This window comes from Pleurodeles waltl, chromosome 5 (assembly GCF_031143425.1).
Source record: "Pleurodeles waltl isolate 20211129_DDA chromosome 5, aPleWal1.hap1.20221129, whole genome shotgun sequence".
Classification (NCBI taxonomy): domain Eukaryota; kingdom Metazoa; phylum Chordata; class Amphibia; order Caudata; family Salamandridae; genus Pleurodeles; species Pleurodeles waltl.
Window position 1 is genome coordinate 152,515,650 of NC_090444.1, and position 21,513 is coordinate 152,537,162.

The 21,513-nt window shown below is 42.9% G+C and overlaps 1 protein-coding gene across 1 annotated transcript in view; it reads right to left on the bottom strand.

The window, feature by feature from the left end:
- The window catches only part of CNIH4 (cornichon family member 4), a 94,367-nt gene that overhangs the window by 15,551 nt on the left and 57,303 nt on the right, over positions 1-21,513 (bottom strand). The window contains exon 4 of the mRNA XM_069233826.1: positions 20,115-20,255. Coding sequence (XP_069089927.1) covers positions 20,115-20,255 — 141 coding nt within the window. The remainder of the gene's footprint in view (positions 1-20,114; positions 20,256-21,513) is intronic.

A 21,513-nucleotide genomic window follows, 5' to 3' on the forward strand; every position in this document is an offset into this window, starting at 1 on the left:
ACAAAAAGGAAAACCTTTCTAAACAAGGGTTTCCAATTAAATTCCAACTCACCCTATGTCCTGAAAAAAGATGCCAGTCTAGCAGGATAGGAAGCAGGTCTGGAGACTCACAGCTCAAGGAAAATGGTTTTTGACGCACAAACACTCATTGAATTGGAGAGAACAATCTAATTTGGGAAGCCTTAAAGACATTTCAAGATAATCTTAAACATCAACATGTGCTCACTGAGACAACAAACCGTGCGGCAATGGCTTACATCAATAGACGGGGGATTGAAATCCTTCTCTTTCAATCAGGTAGCAGTGAAGATAGAGAAATGGACAGAGACATTCCTTTTACCTCTAACAGCCACGTGTATCAGGGGGAAGAAGAATGTCCCAGCAGACTTTATGAACCGGATGTTTCTAACCTCCCGGGATCTGTGTCTATTACAAATAATAATAGGGAGACATGCTGCAGATTTGGAGAAAGTTCGTAGGTCTGTTTACCTCTCCCAACAGCACCCAACTGGAGAACGTTTGCACACAGTTTCCAACACCAGTTGCTTGGGGGAGTGGATGCCCTAACAACTCAGTGATCCAGTTAACTCTTTTGGGTCTTTACTCTTTTACCTCCAAATCCCACCTTTCTGTTAAGGATTCAGTGCAGAAAAAACATAAGTGGTGGTAATGGTTTATATCAGGGTAAGGATATCCTGGTTCCCTCTGCTCCTATCAAGGTCTCTCTTACCTTACTAGAAAATCCCAAGATTTACTTCTCCTCCAGTGAATCTGGGGTCTCTACCTCAATATCAATTAACTCTTTTGGTTTGGAAGTTGAGAGGGTTGGGTTAAGACCTAAAGCAGTTTCTGAACATATATCTGCTGTAATTAAGCAGTTAAGACATCCTAGTGTTTTGTCAGCTTAATGCAGACGTTGGAAACTGTGCTAAGGAAAAACAGTGCTCCTCAATTAGTTGTGGGATTGGGATTGGAATTGTTTTGCAATTCATATTGGATGGTTTCAACAAGGGTTCATGAGCTGCAACATTAAGAGCTCAGCGGGTAGGGATAACAGTCTTTGCAGAATCCTGTGGAGGCTTTCCAGATACTAAGAATTTATATTTCTTCAAAGTTTCTCTATCTCTAAACCAGTCATACATGCTTCTTTCCTCCATGGTATCTTCCTTTGGCTCTTAAATGTTTACAGAGGTTTCCTTATGAATCTTTAACAATGGCAGAGCTTATACAGCCTATTTTGAAAGTAGTAACTTCAGCCAGGAGTATAGGTGAATTGCGTGCCTTGTTATGCAAACCCCCAGGGTTAAGGATTTTGGAAGATGGAATTGTGTTAAGGACTAGTTCTGGTTTCTTGACTGAAGTTCCATCTGTGTCTCACAGAGAGGGGGAAATATGTCTTCCAACTTTTTCCCTAATTCTCTATCTCAGGAAGAACATTTGCTGCAGTCACTGGATGCAAGGAGAGCTATGTTGGTGTATTTAGAGTAGAAGTTCAGGAAGATGAGTAACTGTTGTTTGGTTGAGTCTACCAGGGTAGCAAAGCATCTGGCATTTCTATAAGCTCTTGGATTACGAGTCTTATAAGGTTACTCTTCCGGATGAGAATCAGGGCAGATCAACTAGAGGAGTAGCAGCCTCCTGGGCTTAATTTAAAGGTGTTTCATTAGCAGAGATTTGTCTGGCAGGATTCTTGGCGGCTCTTCACACCTTTTTGAGACACTACAGGCACTACAGAAATCAGAAATCAGCTGATAGTTTTGGGCACAAAAGTTTAGAATCCGTAATTGATCGATAATTCCTTGTAAGTACTTTGTTTCATTTGCAATTTAACTAATAAAGTTTCTGGGCAGTAATAGTGATTTTCCTTTTAAATATTCTGCTACTTTCTGCCAGAACAGCCTTGGCATGCCCGACAAGTAATGAATGGGCCGAAAACATAGGGATAATACCCTTTAATCTACATTGACCATGGTTCATAGCATCCTTGTCACAGTCATTACGGACCACCCACCCTCCAATGAGCTCCTGGCCTCAGAGGGCTTGGTAGGTTGGTAACAGTGATGGGTTGGCTTTGACTTATACCACACATAATGGGCGGGATGTCATTCACTCCTACTTCCTCTCCTTGACGATTAGGTGTAATCACCTCACAAGTAATAACTGTGATGTGGACACCAAGGACGAAAAATAAAGAAGATTACAGTAAGTAACCAGGACTGTACTGCGAACAAAGAACTATTTATATGATGTGAAGGAAAAAATAATCTGTACGAACGCAGTGGCTTCATATTTATAGTCGACCCTGAGACCTTTGTGTTCTAGGTATAAGAGACATGCAGGAAGTGTATGTATGTATGTATTGGTGCATTGAAGGATCGAGATGCTACACCAGTACATCAATCTTCTTCACTAAAGTGTTTTATTACATTTTTATGGTAGGTGGTGTGACTTCTCAGAGAACTTTGATGCACCCGGGGGTCATCTACAGATGTCCATGCTTTATGGCTACGTGGGCAACTTCTAAATTCAACATATCTGAATTTGGATGTTTTATCTTTCTCTGTAGCTTGGAAAGCAGTCTCTGGAAAGTCCCGTTTCTACATGAGAGCTCAATTGCTTTTTCAGGAAATTAGCATAAATCAAAACTAATTTTTGTCCCAAGAGCCTGCAAATATCAAGGCAAAGATTCTAGTTGTCAATGTTTTAAAGAACCACAACTATTAAATGTTTAATGACTGTTCAAATATGTTTTTACTGACATTTTAAAATCAATTCCAACAGTCCACATGTTGACATGAGAGAACACAAAAGTCCCAAAAGTGGGCAACAAACGTAACTCTAAGGGCCTTCCCACCCCAGATGTCATGCACACCGCTCACCCGCCCTCCTGGGTCAGCTGATGGTACAGTCTAAGGATCGCACAGTCCTCTGCCCGCTCAATTTTCACTGCCAGTTAGGCCAGACGCCCATGGTTCAACAGGCTGTCTGTGACTAGCAGTGTAATAATTACCCAACTGGTACGTATCTAAGAGTTTCAGTGCATGGAGCCGCTTAGGGCAGGAAAGTTTTAAGTCTCTGCCAAAGAACTCCAAGAGGCGACCCCAATTTTGGGTGAAATTTTTCTTCAGAGATCTGGGATTCCAAATTGCCCCAGGCGCTGTCTTAGTGTGCCCTATCGCCGACCAATTCTGTCTGCCTTACTTTTCCCCATATGAAAGAGAAGCACATCGACTAAAGATCAGTGATATAGACTTGTGGTATATGGAGAACTAAAGTCTGAAACATATCATGAATCCTAGCTAGTACAATAATTTTAAAGGCTGCAATTTTAGCCAGTGAGGTGGGGCCAACGTGATATTTTCTGTCCCTCCTCACATAACATTACAGAGAACCAGGCATGCACATCATAGACTTTATACGAACCATACCCAGATTTCAGAAGTGAACTGGCTATGACTGACGTTTGACTAAACCTTCCCCAGTCCTAACACCTTTGCTGACACCACCTTGAATCTTTCCCAGCTATACAGGCATTTCAGACATGTATGAACTACACCAAACTTACTTTTATTTTGGAGGTGAGGTTACAAGGGACTAGCACATCTCCATTCTTATCAGTCTCGAAAAGGCAAGTCGAATAAGGGAGTGAGTGTAACAAGCATTACCAGCCTTCAAAAGGTTATGCTGACGTGTGACTAAAATCTTACCATTCCCCCAGAATCACTAGTGTTTCATAGCTTAGCCCAAATGTATAAGTCAAAAACCCTTTCAGAGTCGCAACCATTTCAGCAAATCCATAGATGTATCCACAGTCCAAATATGCCTTTCCACATTTGACCTTGTTAGTTTTCGTCAAAAGCATGTGGTGAGGAGTTGCAGTGCATGTAATTGGGGGTTAGGTGAAGTTGCATAATGTATAAATCTCAGCAAACTGCATGGCTAAAATCAAATAAGTAATGTAAAAGCAAATAAAGATAGTTTGTATCACATTCAGTTTCCTAGAAACCTAATAAAAACAGACATGATAAAGTCTTTCTTGCAAAAGGGATTTCCCTGCTCCCATGTTCATCCAGGACATGAAACTAAAGCTGAGAATCTTATAATAACATTTCTATTTTCTTTCTTTCATAGATGCCTAATAAGCATTTATCCATAAACTATGCATAACTCTGGCTTTCCTGTCCATAGTGGCTAGCAACAAAATGTGGCACTTTCACACACAGCCTGCGCTTGGAATCCATCCCATAAACATGTTCGAAAGATGTGAAAAGTGGCAAATCCCTTTCCATAAAACTTCTAGATCACCTCCACTGTGCTACAGGAGAGCATGCAGGAAATGAAAGAACTTGGTATAGGACAGGAGCTGCTTAATGTACGAGTACTAAGCTCTTCATATGTAATCTCCCACATGCCAGCCTCTTTATTTAGAATGTTCTGAAATGTTGCGTTAAAGAGATTAGTGAAATACTTTTCTCACTCAAAAACGGTTGCCAATGTAGTCTTCAAGAAAAATAAGCATTTCAAGTTAGCTATTTAATCAATTGTACCAAAGCTCAATCACAGGGAGGCAACATCAATATATGGAAAATGTCAGTTACCCAGTGTACATCTGTTCATGGCATGTTCCGCTGCAGATTCACATGCTGTGTGCTGTTCCTGCCATCTAGTGTTGGGCTCGGAGTGTTACAAGTTGTTTCTCTTTGAAGAAGTCTTTTCGAGTCACGGGACCGAGTGACTCCTCCCTTTCGGCTCCATTGCGCATGGGCACCGACTCCATCTTATATTGTTTTCCCGCAGAGGGTGAGGTAGGAGTGGTAGAATGAGAATAGTAGAGATGTCCATGCAATGGAATAGATATGTATGTACATAGTTTGTGCTAAAGGAATATTTATTTACATATATATACAATTTCTAATTACAACTTAAACGGCTACAGGCTCCCGGGGAGATGGGAGGGCGCATGTGAATCTGCAACGGAACATGCCATGAACAGATGTATACTGGGTAAGTGAAATTTTCCGTTCAATGGCAATAATGTTCTAAGTACAGCCTGTCCCACTGTGGTTTGTTGTGTTGCTAACACATCTACACAGTAGTGTTTGGTAAACGTATGAGGTGTGGACCAAGTGGCTGCCTTACAGATCTCTAGCATTGGTATGTTACCTAGAAAGGCCATTGTTGCTCCTTTCTTCCTAGTGGAGTGGTTTATTGAGTAGCTCTCTTTTAGCTTTTAGGAATCAAGTTTGTATGCATTTGACTATCCATCTGGCTATGCCCTGTTTGGATATAGGGTTACCAGTATGGGGTTTTTAGAAAGCGACGAAAAATTGTTTAGTTTTACGAAATGGTTTTGTTCGGTCTATATTAGTACATTAGTGCTCTTTTTATGTCTAATGTATGCAGTGCCCTTTCTGCTACTGAGTCTGGCTGTGGGAAGAAGATAGAGCTCCACAGTTTGGTTTAAATGAAACGGTGAGATGACTTTTGGCAAAAAATTTGGATTTGTGCGGAGAACTATTTTATGTTTGTGTACTTGTATAAAGGGCTCTTCGATAGTGAACGCCTGTATTTCACTAACTCTTCGTAGTGAAGTGATGGCTACTAGAAATGCTACCTTCCAAGTTAAGAATTGGATTTAGCAAGAATGCATGGGTTCAAAAGGTGGACCCATGAGTCGTGTAAGTACAATATTAAGGTTCCACGAGGGTACTGGTCGGGTTCTTGAAGGTATGATCCTTTTTAATCCTTCCATAAAGGCTTTAATAACTGGTATTCTAAAGAGTGATTTTGCGTGTTTAATCTGCAAGTAAGCAGAGATTGCAGTGAGATGAATTTTAATGGAAAAAAAAGCGAGAATTGCTTTTTGTAGGTGTAGTAAGTAACCCACAATGTCTTGTATAGAGGCATCTAACAGTGTGACTTTTTTTGCTTCGCAGTAGAAAACAAACCTTTTCCATTTATTAGCATAGCAATGCCTGGTGGTAGGTTTTCTTGCCTGTTTAATGACTTCCATACACTCATTTGGAAGATTTAAATAGCCAAACTCTAAGACTTCAGGAGCCAGATTGCTAGGTTGAGCGTTGCTGGATTGGGGTGCCTGATCTGTTGTTTGTGTTGTGTTAACAGATCTGGTCTGTTTGGAAGTTTGATGTGAGGTACTACAGAGAGGTCCAACAGTGTGGTGTACCACGGTTGGCGTGCCCACGTTGGTGCTATGAGTATTAGTTTGAGTTTGTTTTGACTCAGTTTGTTGACTAGAAAAGGAATGAGTGGGAGAGGGGGAAAAGCGTAAGCAAATATCCCTGACCAATTGATCCATAGAGCATTGCCCTTGGATTGAGGGTGTGGGTACCTGGACGCGAAGTTTTGGCATTTTGCGGCGAACAGATCTATGTCGGATGTCCCCCACTGGTGAAAGTATTCTTATAGTATCTGGGGATGTATTTCCCACTCGTGAGTTTGCTGGTGATCTCGACTGAGATTGTCCGCTAATTGATTGTGAATGCCTGGAATATATTGCGCTATTAGGCGAATGTTGTTGTGAATTGCCCAATACCAAATCTTTTGTGCTATGAGGCATAGTTGTGATGAGTGTGTTCCCCCTGGTTTGTTTAGGTAGTACATTGTTGTCATATTGTCTGTTTTGACAAGAATGTGTTTGTGAGCTAGAAGAGGTTGAAATGCTTTTAGTGCTAGGAAGACTGCTAGCAGCTCTAAGTGATTTATGTGTAGTTGTTTCTGTTGACTGTCCCATTGCCCTTGTATATTGTGATTGTTGAGGTGTGCTCCCCACCCAATCATCCATGCATCTGTTGTGAGAATGGCGTTAGGCTCAGGGTCTTGAAAAGGCCGCCCTTTGTTTAAATTTACAGGGTTCGACCACTGAAGCGAATAGTGTGTTTGGCAGTCTATCAACACTAGATCTTGGAGTTGACCCTGTGCCTGTGTCCATTGTTTTGCAAGGCACTACTGTAAGGGGCGCATGTGTAGCAGCGCGTTTGGGACAATTGTGATGCATGATGCCATCATGCCTAGGAGTTTCATGACAAATCTGACTGTGTAGTGCTGATTTGGTTGTATGTTTGGTACCATGGTTTGGAATGATTGTAGCCTTTGTGGGCTTGGAGTGGCAATCGCTCTTTGAGTGTTGCTCCCAAGTATTGTTGTAGTTGGGATGGTTGTAAGTGTGATTTTTGGTAATTTATAGAGAACCCTAGTGTGTGTAGGGTATCTATTACGTACTGTGTGTGATTTTGACACCGCTGTTGAGTGTTGTCTTTTATCAGCCAATAGTCGAGATATGGGAATACATGCATGTGTTGTCTCCTTATATGGGCTGCTACTACTGCGAGGCATTTTGTAAATACTCTGGGGGCTGTTGTTATCCCAAAGGGTAATACTTTGAACTGGTAATGTTTTCCCTGTATGACAAACCTGAGGTATTTTCTGTGAGATGGATGGATGGGTATATGAAAATACGCATCTTTTAGATCCAGTGTTGACATGTATTCTCCTTGTTTTAGTAAGGGGACTACATCTTGTAGTGTGACCATGTGGAAGTGTTCTGATTTGATGAATAGGTTGAGAGTCCTGAGATCTAAAATTGGTCTTAGTGTTTTGTCCTCTTTGGGAATAAGGAAATATAGGGAATAAACCCCTGATCCTTTTTGTTGGTGAGGTACTCGTTCTATGGCTGGTTTTGTTAATAGTGCCTGCAATTCTGTTTGTAACATTTCTAGATGTTGCGCCAACAGTTTGTGCGCTCTTGGGGGAATATCTGGAGGAAAATGTGTGAATTCTATACAGTAACCATGTTGGATAATTGATAGGACCCATGTGTCCGTGGTTATGTCTGACCAATGTTTGTGGTAAAATCTCAGTCTTCCTCCCACAGGTGATGTGTGTTGGGGGAGGGTGAAAGGCAAGTCACTGTTTATTATTAGTGGCCTGCTTAGTGGGCTGAAATTTTCCCCTTGGCCTTGGGAATTGTCCCTTGAAGGACCTGCAAAACCCCCCTCTCTGATATTGGGATTGGTAGGTGGGGTTTGCTTGAGAGGTGGATGCCTCTGAAGACTGTTGTCTGAAACCTCCCCTATATTGCGGTTTCCTGAATGTCCCTCTACATTGGGACGAGTAGAGCGTGCCCATGGCTTTAGCCATATCAGTGTCCTTCTTCATTTTCTCGATGGCTGTGTCCACTTGTGGTCCAAACAGTTGTTGTTGATTAAATGGCATGTTAAGTACTGCCTGTTGTATCTCGGGTTTGAACCCTGAGGATCTGAGCCAAGCGTGTCGTCTAATTGTGACTGCCGTGTTCACTGTTCTTGCAGCAGTGTCAGCGGAATCTAATGCCGAACGTATCTGATTGTTCGATATTGCCTGTCCCTCCTCTACCACTTGCTGAGCCCGTTTTTGGTATTCCTTGGGGAGACGTTGGATGATATTGCTCATCTCGTCCCAATGAGCTCGGTCATAACGTGCGAGGAGGGCTTGAGAATTTGCAATGCGCCACCGACTGGCAGCCTGTGACGCTACCCTCTTTCCTGCTGCGTCGAACTTCCAACTCTCCTTATCTGTAGGTGGTGCATCTCCTGATGACTGTGAGTTGGCTCTTTTTCTTGCAGCTCCAACCATTACAGAGTCCGGGGGCAACTGTTGTGTGATGAACACTGGTGGCTTGTACTTCTTTTCCACCCGCGGTGTGATGGCTCTCCCTTTCACAGGCTCTTGAAAAACTTGTTGGGCATGTTTAAGCATGCCTGGGAGCATAGGCAGGCTTTGGTAGGAAGCATGCATGGAGGCCAAAATATTAAAGAGAAAATCGTCCTCCAATGGCTCTGAGTGCATGCTTACATTATGGAATGCAGCAGCCCTGGACAAGACTTGGGTGTATGAGGTGCTATCCTCAGGTGGATAGGGTTTTGAAGGGTAGCACTCAGGGCTATTGTCCAACACAGGGGGATTGTAGAGGTCCCAAGGGTCTGCATCGTCTTGCGACTGCACAGTGTGTGTGGGTGACTGTGCAGTGGGCGTGGCAGTAGGTGACACTGTCCTTTGTGGTGAATGTGGAGGAGAAAGTTCTGGTGAAAAATGGCGAGTTGGCGATTTTTCCCTGGCCACTTTAGCTTTTGGCTGTTCAGTCGCTGATTGTTCCTGGAAAAGCCAGTTTTGTTTTGAATTTGAGAGGAGGGGCAGTTTGGATCTTACCAGTATCCTTATGGATCTGTATCCTTGCCTGCGTTTGATCAAACTCCTCCATTTTAAGTTCCTCCTCAAATCTGTGCCTCTCTTTTAGCTGCTTAGAGAGCCCATGTTCCTCGGTGTACAAGGCTTTTTTTGGCTCCGAAGGCGTTTTTTTCGGCACCGAAATGCCCATGCTGATGGAAGGCCTCGGCTCCGAAAGGCTCTTTCGAGGCTTCGTCGACTCAACAAGTCAGTGTCGAGTTTTTTCGATGACGGGTTCTCGGCTCGAGTCCGAAGACTTTGGCACGATTTTGGCCTTTTTCGGTACCGAAGGTGTTGCTTGGTCACCGCTTTGTTTTTTATGGGTCGAGCCATGGCCTTCAGGCAGTGGCGTCCCCGAGGCCTTATACTTCTTAGGCTGACTGTGGGCTTGGGTCGGGGCAGGTGTACTCACGTGTTGGCCTGCTGTAGGTGGTCAGTCTCCGTCGGAATCGTCCGAGTCTGATCCTTGATTGGAGATAGCCATCTCCTATTCTTCGACGTTGAGGTGCTCTGAACTTTGACGCCATTTGCATCCGCCTCGCCCTCCGATCCCTCAAGGTCTTTTTCGATCGAAAGGACCTGCAGGCCTCGCAAGTATCTTCCCTGTGCTCCGGTGACAAACACAGATTACAGACCAGATGTTGGTCTGTACTGTATTGTAATAGTATTTATATAGCGCTTACTACCCCTGACTAGGCATCGAAGCGCTTTTCGGCGAATAGCACGCTACTCCGGAACCCAACAAGAATTAGTGATGGATTAGTATCGGGAAATAAGAGTACAGTTTTAGTATTATTATGAGTTAATTTGAGCTGCGGATATGAAAGTTTGTTAGTTTGATTGACTGGAGTAATGGAGGGGTGGAGGAGGAAAGAAATCCAGAAGTGTTATTTGGGAGTATATACCTCATTTACTCGTCCCAAAGGCTTGGGATGAGTAAGGGGGGGATGGAGGAGGGAAGAGTCTGTGGAAGGGTTAGGGAGATCATAGTAGCAGGGTGAGATAAATGAGGGGTTGTTTGGGAGGTCATGGTAGTAGAGTGATGTTTGGTGAGTTAGATGTGGAAGCGGAGGGAAGAGCTTAGGCAGAGTTATTTAGGAGATTAAAGTGGTAGAATGGATTTGGGATGAGTCAGAGAAGGAATGGAGGATAGATTGAGACATGACATATGAAGATGGGTAGATAAGTGTGATAAGATGAGAGCAGGGATTCATAGATATCTAGTATAACAACCTACCCAGGAGCCATGCAATGACCCACGAACATGCCAAGCACAGAACAACATACACACATACAGGGAGTGCAGAATTATTAGGCAAGTTGTATTTTTGAGGATTAATTTTATTATTGAACAACAACCATGTTCTCAATGAACCCAAAAAACTCATTAATATCAAAGCTGAATATTTTTGGAAGTAGTTTTTAGTTTGTTTTTAGTTTTAGCTATGTTAGGGGGATATCTGTGTGTGCAGGTGACTATTACTGTGCATAATTATTAGGCAACTTAACAAAAAACAAATATATACCCATTTCAATTATTTATTATTACCAGTGAAACCAATAGAACATCTCAACATTCACAAATATACATTTCTGACATTCAAAAACAAAACAAAATCAAATCAGTGACCAATATAGCCACCTTTCTTTGCAAGGACACTCAAAAGCCTGCCATCCATGGATTCCGTCAGTGTTTTGATCTGTTCACCATCATCAACATTGCGTGCAGCAGCAACCACAGCCTCCCAGACACTGTTCAGAGAGGTGTACTGTTTTCCCTCCTTGTAAATCTCACATTTGATGATGGACCACAGGTTCTCAATGGGGTTCAGATCAGGTGAACAAGGAAGCCATGTCATTAGATTTCCTTCTTTTATACCCTTTCTTGCCAGCCACGCTGTGGAGTACTTGGACGCGTGTGATGGAGCATTGTCCTGCATGAAAATCATGTTTTTCTTGAAGGATGCAGACTTCTTCCTGTACCACTGCTTGAAGAAGGTGTCTACCAGGAACTGGCAGTAGGACTGGGAGTTGAGCTTGACTCCATCCTCAACCCGAAAAGGCCCCACAAGCTCATCTTTGATGATACCAGCCCAAACCAGTACTCCACCTCCACCTTGCTGGCGTCTGAGTCGGACTGGTGCTCTCTGCCCTTTACCAATCCAGCCACGGGCCCATCCATCTGGCCCATCAAGACTCACTCTCATTTCATCAGTCCATAAAACCTTAGAAAATCAGTCTTGAGATATTTCTTGGCCCAGTCTTGACGTTTCAGCTTGTGTGTCTTGTTCAGTGGTGGTCGTCTTTCAGCCTTTCTTACCTTGGCCATGTCTCTGAGTATTGCACACCTTGTGCTTTTGGGCACTCCAGTGATGTTGCAGCTCTGAAATATGGCCAAACTGGTGGCAAGTGGCATCGTGGCAGCTGCACGCTTGACTTTTCTCAGTTCATGGGCAGTTATTTTGCGCCTTGGTTTTTCCACACGCTTCTTGCGACCCTGTTGACTATTTTGAATGAAACGCTTGATTGTTCGATGATCACGCTTCAGAAGCTTTGCAATTTTAAGAGTGCTGCATCCCTCTGCAAGATATCTCACTATTTTTGACTTTTCTGAGCCTGTCAAGTCCTTCTTTTGACCCATTTTGCCAAAGGAAAGGAAGTTGCCTAATAATTATGCACACCTGATATAGGGTGTTGATGTCATTAGACCACACCCCTTCTCATTACAGAGATGCACATCACCTAATATGCTTAATTGGTAGTAGGCTTTCGAGCCTATACAGCTTGGAGTAAGACAACATGCATAAAGAGGATGATGTGGTCAAAATATTCATTTGCCTAATAATTCTGCACTCCCTGTACATATATATATACACATATACATATATATATACACACACACACAAATGCACACATATATGTACATACAATGTATAATAAGAACCATGGGTAAATATACTGAGTCAAACAGGTTTAAAGAGTGTGTGTTTATTTTATTGTTATGACATAGTAGCGATACATATTTTCTAAAGAACTATACATAACTAGAAATAGACACATAATCAGAAAAAAAATATTTATCAACATAGGCATATGCAGTCCATAGTAGTTTGTATATGGTGGTTATGAAGGGAAGAGACAACTCTTGAGTAGTTTTCTGAAGACAAGAAAGTTATCTGTGGCTCTTATAGTTGGGGGTAATGAATTCCATAGTTTGGCTGCTTGAACGGAGAAGGATGTACCACCTATAGTATTTTTCTTGTATGGTGGTGTTCTAAGGCGGGGTGCCAATCTTGAGCGGAGGTTTCTTTGTTGGATGTATTTGGTTATTTTGTTTCTGATAAAAAGTGGTCCTGTTCCATGTACAGCTTTGTGGGTGATACAAGCAGCTTGAAAGTGCATCTTCTGGCAACGGGTAACCAGTGTAGTGCTGTGGGCGGAAAGGGGTCCGGTCCATTAGGCTTCGACGATGTCTATGGCCGAAGCTGTGTCTCGGCGGTGTCGGTGCAATATGTTTCCCGATTGCAAACAATACCGACGCTTTTCGAGGATTTTTAGTATTTTTTTCTGATTAGAATAACGGAGCGAAGAGGAACACGTCTGAATCCAATGGCGGAAAGAAAACAATCTAAGATGGAGTCGATGCCGATGCGCAATGGAGCCGAAAGGGAGGAGTCACTCGGCCCTGTGACTCAAAAAGACTTCTTCGAAGAAAAAAAACTTGTAACACTCCGAGCCCAACACTAGATGGCAGGAACAGTGCACAGTATGTGTATCTGCAGCTACACATGCCATCGAACATATGGAAAATGTCACTTACCCAGTGTACATCTGTTCGTGGCATTAGTCGCTGCAGATTCACATGCTGTGCACATCCCGCCATCTGGTGTTGGGCTCGGAGTGTTACAAGTTGTTTTTCTTCGAAGAAGTCTTTTCGAGTCACGAGACCAAGGGACTCCTCCCATTTCGACTCCATTGCGCATGGGCGTCGACTCCATCTTAGATTGTTTTCCCCGCAGAGGGTGAGGTAGGAGTTGTGTATGCTAGTAATAGTGCCCATGCAATGGAGTGAATGCGTATGTACATAATGAAGTTTTAAGTAATATATTTACAAATGTACAAATGTTTAAGATCTACTTCTAAACGGCTACAGGCTCCCGGGGAGGCGGGTGGGCGCATGTGAATCTGCAGCGACTAATGCCACGAACAGATGTACACTGGGTAAGTGACATTTTCCGTTCGATGGCATGTGTAGCTGCAGATACACATGCTGTGCATAGACTAATAAGCAGTTATCTCCCCAAAAAGCGGTGGTTCAGCCTGTAGGAGTTGAAGTAGTTTGAAATAATGTTCTTAGTACAGCTTGACCTACTGTTGCCTGTTGTGCAGTTAACACATCTACACAGTAGTGCTTGGTAAATGTATGAGGCGTAGACCATGTTGCTGCCTTACATATTTCGTTCATTGGAATATTTCCCAGAAAGGCCATGGTAGCACCTTTCTTTCTGGTTGAGTGTGCCTTTGGTGTAATAGGCAGTTCTCTTTTAGCTTTAAGATAGCAGGTTTGAATGCACTTAACTATCCATCTAGCAATGCCTTGTTTTGAAATAGGATTTCCTGTATGAGGTTTTTGAAAGGCGATAAATAGTTGTTTTGTCTTTCAAATTAGTTTTGTTCTGTCAATGTAGTACATTAGTGCTCTTTTGATGTCTACAGTAATGTATGTAGTGCTCTTTCAGCTACTAAATCTGGCTGTGGGAAGAACACTGGTAATTCTACCGTTTGATTAAAGTGGAACGGTGAGATTACTTTTGGTAAAAATTTGGGTTTGGTCCGTAGAACAACTTTATTTTTGTGTATTTGAATAAATGGTTCTTGAATGGTAAATGCTTGAATCTCACTCACTCTTCTTAGAGATGTGATGGCAATTAAAAATGCAACTTTCCACGTTAAGTATTGCATTTCACAAGAGTGCATGGGCTCAAAAGGTGGACCCATGAGTCGTGTTAAGACAATGTTGAGGTTCCATTAAGGAACTAGTGGTGTTCTTGGTGGTATAATTCTTTTTAGGCCTTCCATAAATGCTTTTATGACTGGTATCCTAAATAATGAAGTTGAGTGCGTAATTTGCAGGTAAGCTGAAATTGCCGTAAGATGTATTTTAATGGAAGAGAAAGCTAGTTTAGATTTCTGCAAATGTAGTAAGTATCCTACTATCTCTTTTGCAGATGCGTGTAAAGGTTGAATTTGATTATTATGGCAGTAATAAACAAATCTTTTCCACTTATTTGCATAACAGTGTCTAGTGGTAGGTTTTCTAGCCTGTTTTATGACCTCCATACATTCCTGTGTGAGGTCTAAGTGCCCGAATTCTAGGATTTCAGGAGCCAAATTGCTAGATTCAGCGATGCTGGATTTGGATGTCTGATCTGTTTGTGTTGTGTTAACAGATCTGGTCTGTTTGGAAGTTTGATATGAGGTACTACTGAAAGGTCTAGTAGTGTTGTGTACCAAGGTTGCCTTGCCCATGTTGGTGCTATTAGTATGAGTTTGAGTTTGTTTTGACTCAACTTGTTTACTAGATATGGAAGAAGTGGGAGAGGGGGAAAAGCGTATGAAAATATCCCTGACCAGTTCATCCATAGTGCATTGCCCTGAGACTGATGTTGTGGGTACCTGGATGCGAAGTTTTGGCATTTTGAGTTTTCTTTTGTTGCAAATAGATCTATTTGTGGCGTTCCCCACATTTTGAAGTAAGTGTTCAGTATTTGGGGGTGAATTTCCCATTTGTGGATCTGTTGGTGATCCCGAGAGAGATTGTTTGCTAACTGATTCTGAATCCCTGGAATAAATTGTGCTATTAGGCGAATGTGGTTGTGAATCGCCCAATGCCATATTTTTTGTGTTAGGAGACACAACTGTGTCGAGTGTGTTCCTCCTTGTTTGTTTAGGTAATACATTGTTGTCATGTTGTCTGTTTTGACAAGAGTGTATTTGTGGGTTAATATGGGTTGAAATGCTTTCAGAGCTAGAAACACCGCTAACAGTTCTAAGTGGTTTATATGAAACTGTTTTTGCTGAATGTTCCATTGTCCTTGGATGCTGTGCTGATTGAGGTGTGCTCCCCACCCTGTCATGGATGCATCTGTTGTTATTACGCATTGTGGCACTCGGTCTTGAAAAGGCCGCCCTTGGTTTAAATTTATACTGTTCCACCATTGAAGCGAGATGTATGTTTGGCAGTCTATCAACACCAGATCTAGAAGTTGACCCTGTGCTTGTGACCACTGTGATGCTAGGCACTGTTGTAAGGGCCGCATGTGCAACCTTGCGTTTGGGACAATGGCTATGCATGAGGACATCATGCCTAGGAGTTTCATTACTAATTTGACCTGTATCGTCTGGTTTGGATACATGGCTTGTATTACATTTTGGAATGTTTGGACTCTTTGTGGACTTGGAGTGGCAATCCCTTTTACTGTGTTGATTGTTGCTCCTAGGTATTGCTGTGTTTGACACGGCAGAAGGTGTGACTTTGAGTAATTGATTGAGAAACCTAGTTTGTGTAGGGTTTCTATGACGTAATTTGTGTGTCGTGAACACTGTTTTTGCGTGTTGGTTTTGATTAACCAATCGTCTAGGTACGGGAACACATGTATTTGCTGCCTTCTGATATGTGCAGCTACTACTGTTAGACATTTTGTTAACTCTTGGTGCAGTTGTTATTCTGAATGGCAACACTTTGAATTGGTAATGTATCCCTTGGAATACAAACCTTAGGTACTTTCTGTGTGAAGGATGTATTGGTATATGGAAATATGCATCCTTTAGATCCAGTGTTGTCATGTAGTCTTGTTGTTTGAGCAGTGGGATTACTTCTTGTAATGTAACCATGTGAAAGTGGTCTGATTTGATGTATGTATTTAATATTCTGAGATCTAGTATAGGTCTTAGAGTTTTGTCTTTTTTGGGTATTAGAAAGTACAGTGAGTAAACTCCTGTGTTTAGTTCTTGTTTTGGTACTAATTCTATTGCCTCTTTTTGGAGCAATGCTTGAACTTCTAATCCTAGAAGATTTATATGTTGTTTCGACATACTGTGTGTTTTCGGTGGGACTGTTGGAGGGAATTCTCGAAATTCTATGCAATAACCATACTGGATAATTGCTAGTACCCAAGTATCTGTTGTTATCTCCTCCCAATGTTAGTAAAATTGGCTTAATCTTCCCCCCACAGGTGTTATGTGATGGGGATGGGTGACTTGTGAGTCACTGCTTATTTTGAGGACTTTTGGGGCTTTGGAATTTTCCTCTACCTCTTTGGAATTGTCCCCCTCTATATTGCCCCCGAAAACTTCCCCGCTGATATTGGCTTTGGTAAGTGGGCCTTGTTTGTGATGTTGTGGTTTCTGTAGGTTGTCCTCAAAACCCTCCCCTAAAAGGTGTTTTGCGAAAGGTGCCTCTGCTCTGCGGGGAGTAGAGTGCGCCCATGGCTGTTGCCGTATCAGTGTCCTTCTTGAGTTTCTCAATAGCAGTGTCGACTTCCGGCCCAAACAACTGCTGTTCATTAAATGGCATATTTAGCACGGCTTGTTGAATTTCTGTCTTGAAACCTGACGTGCGGAGCCATGCGTGCCTTCTTATTGTTATTGCAGTATTTACTGTCCTTGCAGCCGTATCTGCTGCATCCATTGAAGACCGTATCTGATTATTAGAGATACTTTGTCCTTCTTCCACCACTTGTTGTGCTCTTTTTTGGAACTCCTTGGGTAAGTGTTCTATCAAATGTTGCATCTCATCCCAGTGCGCTTTGTCATATCTTGCCAAAAGCGCTTGTGAATTGGCAATGCGCCATTGGTTTGCTGCTTGTGCTGCAACCCTTTTGCCTGCAGCATCAAATTTGCGACTCTCTTTGTCTGGAGGTGGTGCGTCTCCCGAGGTATGAGAGTTTGCTCTCTTACGAGCTGCCCCGACAACTACTGAGTCTGGAGTTAACTGCGTTATAATATAAACAGGATCTGTTGGCGGTGGCTTGTATTTTTTCTCCACTCTTGGGAGTTATGGCTCGGCCTTTAACAGGATCTTGAAAGATTTGTTTTGAATGTTTTAGCATTCCTGGGAGCATAGGTAGTCTTTGGTACTGGCTATGAGTGGAGGTAAGCGTGTTAAACAAGAAGTCATCCTCAATTGGTTCTGAATGCAAGGTGACGTTATGGAAAGCAGCTGCCCTTGCGATCACCTGTGTGTAAGATGTACTGTCCTCAGGAGGGGACGGCCTGGTAGGGTACGAGTCTGGGCTGTTGTCCGATACTGGAGCATCGTAAAGGTCCCATGCATCGGGATCATCTTGACTCATGGCAGTATGAGTCGGGGAGTGCATCAGTGGAGGAGTTGCTACTGGTGATGTGTGCACTGATGGTGGTGGAGTTGTTTTCTTTGCCACCTTTGCCTGTGGCTCCTTGTCCTTTTCGTGAAACGCAAGTTTTCTTTTTATCTTAATTGGAGGAAGAGTGGTTATCTTCCCTGTGTCTTGATGAATGTGGAGCCTCCTTTGAGTATAGTTTGGCTCTACAGCTTGAAGTTCCTCTCCAAATCTATGTTTTTTCATTTGGGAGGCCAATCCTCGTTCCTCTGTATAGGAACCTGTTTTCGGCTCCGAGGCTGGATGTTTCGGAACCGAAACTTTTTCGGAGGTCTTTTTAGGCTCCGAAGAAACCTTTGTAATTTTCAGCGTGGTGGTGTCTCGATGCCGAATTTGTTCGGTGCCGCTGTGACGGTGCCGAAATTTCTCAGAGCCGATGTCGAGATACCGCCACACAGCAATCTCGGACCCGAGACTGCTGTGTGGCGGTATCTCGACCGGAGTCGGATGACTTCGACACCAGCGTGCCCTTTTTCGGTGCCTTGGCTCGGTCACCGCTTGTTTGGGTTAAGCCATGGCCTGGTGGCGGTGGCGTCCCCTGGGCTTTTGTTGACTTCTCGTGAGTCTTATGTTTCGACGTCTTACTCACGGTTTTCGGCGTTTCTTCGGTCTCGAGCTCTTCCGAGTCCGACTCTTGGATAGAAAAAGCTTCCTCTTCTTCCTCGAAACGCTCTTGTTCTGTCGGCGTAGACGCCATCTGCAGTCTTCTGGCTTTTCGGTCTCTTAACGTCTTTCTGGACCGAAACGCTCAACAGGCCTCACAAGTATCTTCCTTGTGCTCTGGGGACAAGCACAAGTTACAGACCAGATGCTGATCCGTATACGGATACTTGTTATGGCATTTTGGACAGAAGCGGAATGGGGTCCATTCCATCAGCCTTGAATTCACACGTGGCCGGGCCGACCAGGCCCCGACGGGGATCGAAAAAACCCCAAAGGGCCACCGGAACTCTTCTAAATTCGGTGTCGATCTGTTGTAACTAACCCGATACCGAACGCAAACAATACCGAAGTTTTTTCCGAGATTCTAACTAACTTTCCGACCCGAAACACGGAGCGAAAAGGAACACGTCCGAACCCGATGGCGGAAAAAAAACAATCTAAGATGGAGTCGACGCCCATGCGCAATGGAGTCGAAATGGGAGGAGTCCCTCGGTCTCGTGACTCGAAAAGACTTCTTCGAAGAAAAACAACTTGTAACACCAGATGGCGGGATGTGCACAGCATGTGTATCTGCAGCTACACATGCCATCGAACATATATATATATATATATATATATTTTACATTCCTTGCGCCCAAACACAATGAGGCAAGATGTACTCTTTGAATGTATGTGGTTAGATGTGAAGCACTAAGTACCCACATTCTTCAGGTCTCACTCCTCCAATTCTACTACAGCACTTACACACTAGGTATGCAAAAATGTCAATAAGGGCCTTTTCTTTATTCAAGTGACACTGGTGCTCATGTTCACAGTACACAAGCCCAATGCAAAATAATTGGTGGCAATTGAAATTCAGTTTTTGCATCAATGTTGGGGGTGGGTGGAGTTGGCCCACCGTTGAGATGCACCTCTCCTCTAAGCCTTTTCTCCTGTAACATTGCAGGTGTTCTACAGCTGTTACAGTTGTAGTCCAAGGTATGGCCCTTTTTACGTGCACCCTTTGGGAGACTGCCTAATGGTTCTTCTGTAAAGGGTACATCCAGTCTCTAATAACTTTGGTCCCTTGCCCATACATAAGTAGGACCTGCACAAGTGCCACACTATACGGTACAAATGGAGGTTGCTCATTTGTGTAAGATGGTGGGATGCCTACTGCCCTTTGCTCATGATGGATTTGATAGCCCCGCATGACCCCTTTCCTTAGGACTTCCTTCTAAAAACAGGAGTGTAGTTTCCACTGCTCACTAAAAAGTATCTATCTTCTTCTGTTGCTAGCTGCCACTTATATAAAGGAGCTCTGTGGCTGCACCAAACCGACAGGATACACATTCAGTAACTGACCAGTTCCGAGTGGTCTGGTCTAGGGCTAAATGCATCAGAGCCTACACAATGCACTTCCTTCCAATAATAGGATGATCATGAACTTTTAAAAGGGCAATATTTTGTTTGCCTCAGGCTTCCTACCTGCGATCCAAAACAGGAGAACTACTGCAACTCTGGGCTGAGGGCTATGTATGTGATCTCCTGTGTTTACCAGGAAGAAGGCCTTTGATCATGGCTATCGTCCCACAAGCTCTGGCTTCCTATCACCAGAATGAATGAGAATAAGTTACTACTAACCACGTGTAAGATTTGCACAATGCCTAGTTAACTAGTTAATCATCATGGATGATACTGACCACAGGGTTCCATGTGATTAAAACTTTTAATTGTCCCTCAACTCTTAATGTCCTATTTTTGAGTACGGCCAACTGACTTAAATACCTCACAGGATATGCATTTAAATATCTAAAATACACTCACCTGTACAGATAGATAAAGAAACACAAAAGATGAAAACCCAATTTAATCATGGCTTCTTTCATGTGTGATTTCAGCTGTCCACGATTGTGAATTTCTGTGGGATCAAACACTCCTAGGTTGCCAGTCGGCACCATTATGTACCTGTAACAGATTGAAACAAAGAAATGTATCATTAAATGCAGAAAAAACAAAGCGAAAGGAACACAGAACAATTAATCTAAAGATCGAAGTCTCAAATCTTTGTAGTCCATGGCAGATTTCGGAACACTACCATACATCTGTTCTACTACTTTGAATCCTCCCACTAATTGCTGTATATCTGTCCTTGCTTCCTGATACGATTTCTTCCCTTGGATAGGAGTTGGGTTTTCAAACCTTAAAAGCAGTAGGGCATATGTGGGTTTCGGTTCATGGTCTTGGTTCTTCTGGGAAGTACATAAGATCCCAGAATCAGATAGCACGTTCTGACTTGAGCATCAACTATCTTTTTTAATCTGAAACTAGGTACTTTTCTTGCTTTTGGCCCATCACCACCAGAATCGCCCTATCTACAAGAGTACAGATAAAGAATTGCTTGCCATGGTAAAAGTGAAAGGGATAGCAGTAGGGGGTTCCCCAATACTCTCTCCCCCAAAAGAGAGGATTACAATTGGGGACTAAAGGAAATAAGCTGGACGACTGTCATATCTTCACATCTTATGTTCTCTTAACACCTTCTTTCTAAGCTTTTTTTTCTGCTACGGTAGAAGGAATGATGTTAGAAGCAAAAATAATAAGAATAATGATAGTTACTCTAAGGATCTGCATGGTAACCTGCATTAAAGCCACATTGGTCCTGTATGCCTATGCAGTGCAAGTCAGCTATATGACTAGAGTATATGTTTGTCTCAACCATCAGTCTCCAAACCCCACTCCTCTAATCTGCATTCACTGTCAAAATGCTACAGCAAAAACAACGCTTAAAAATACAGGCTTTGTGATCCTTGACTTATGTTAGATTTTAAAGTTAGAACAAAATGTTCAATGAATGAATCAAAAACCTTCTCTCTTACTCAGTAAGTTTACACATCATATCCAAGCTCCAGAAACTCCACCCAATTATGAATACTAGCTTTTCTAATTTAAAACTTGAAACAAACCAGGTTATCCAACCCCTCACCTTTAAACCCTCAAAATGAGTTGCATTGCCAACTGCTCCTGAGAATCTGGTGCTCATCATTAGCATAAAACAAGATCTGGTTGCACCCAAAGAAAAAAAAACATCTACGTAGACCAAGACAAACCAGAGACTATGCAAACAGTTGTGCAACCACTGCCTGGGAAAACAATACTACCTGTGGTTCATTGTTCAGGATTGTTTGCTGCAAGCTATGTTCATAGGGTTACGATCTCCTGAAAT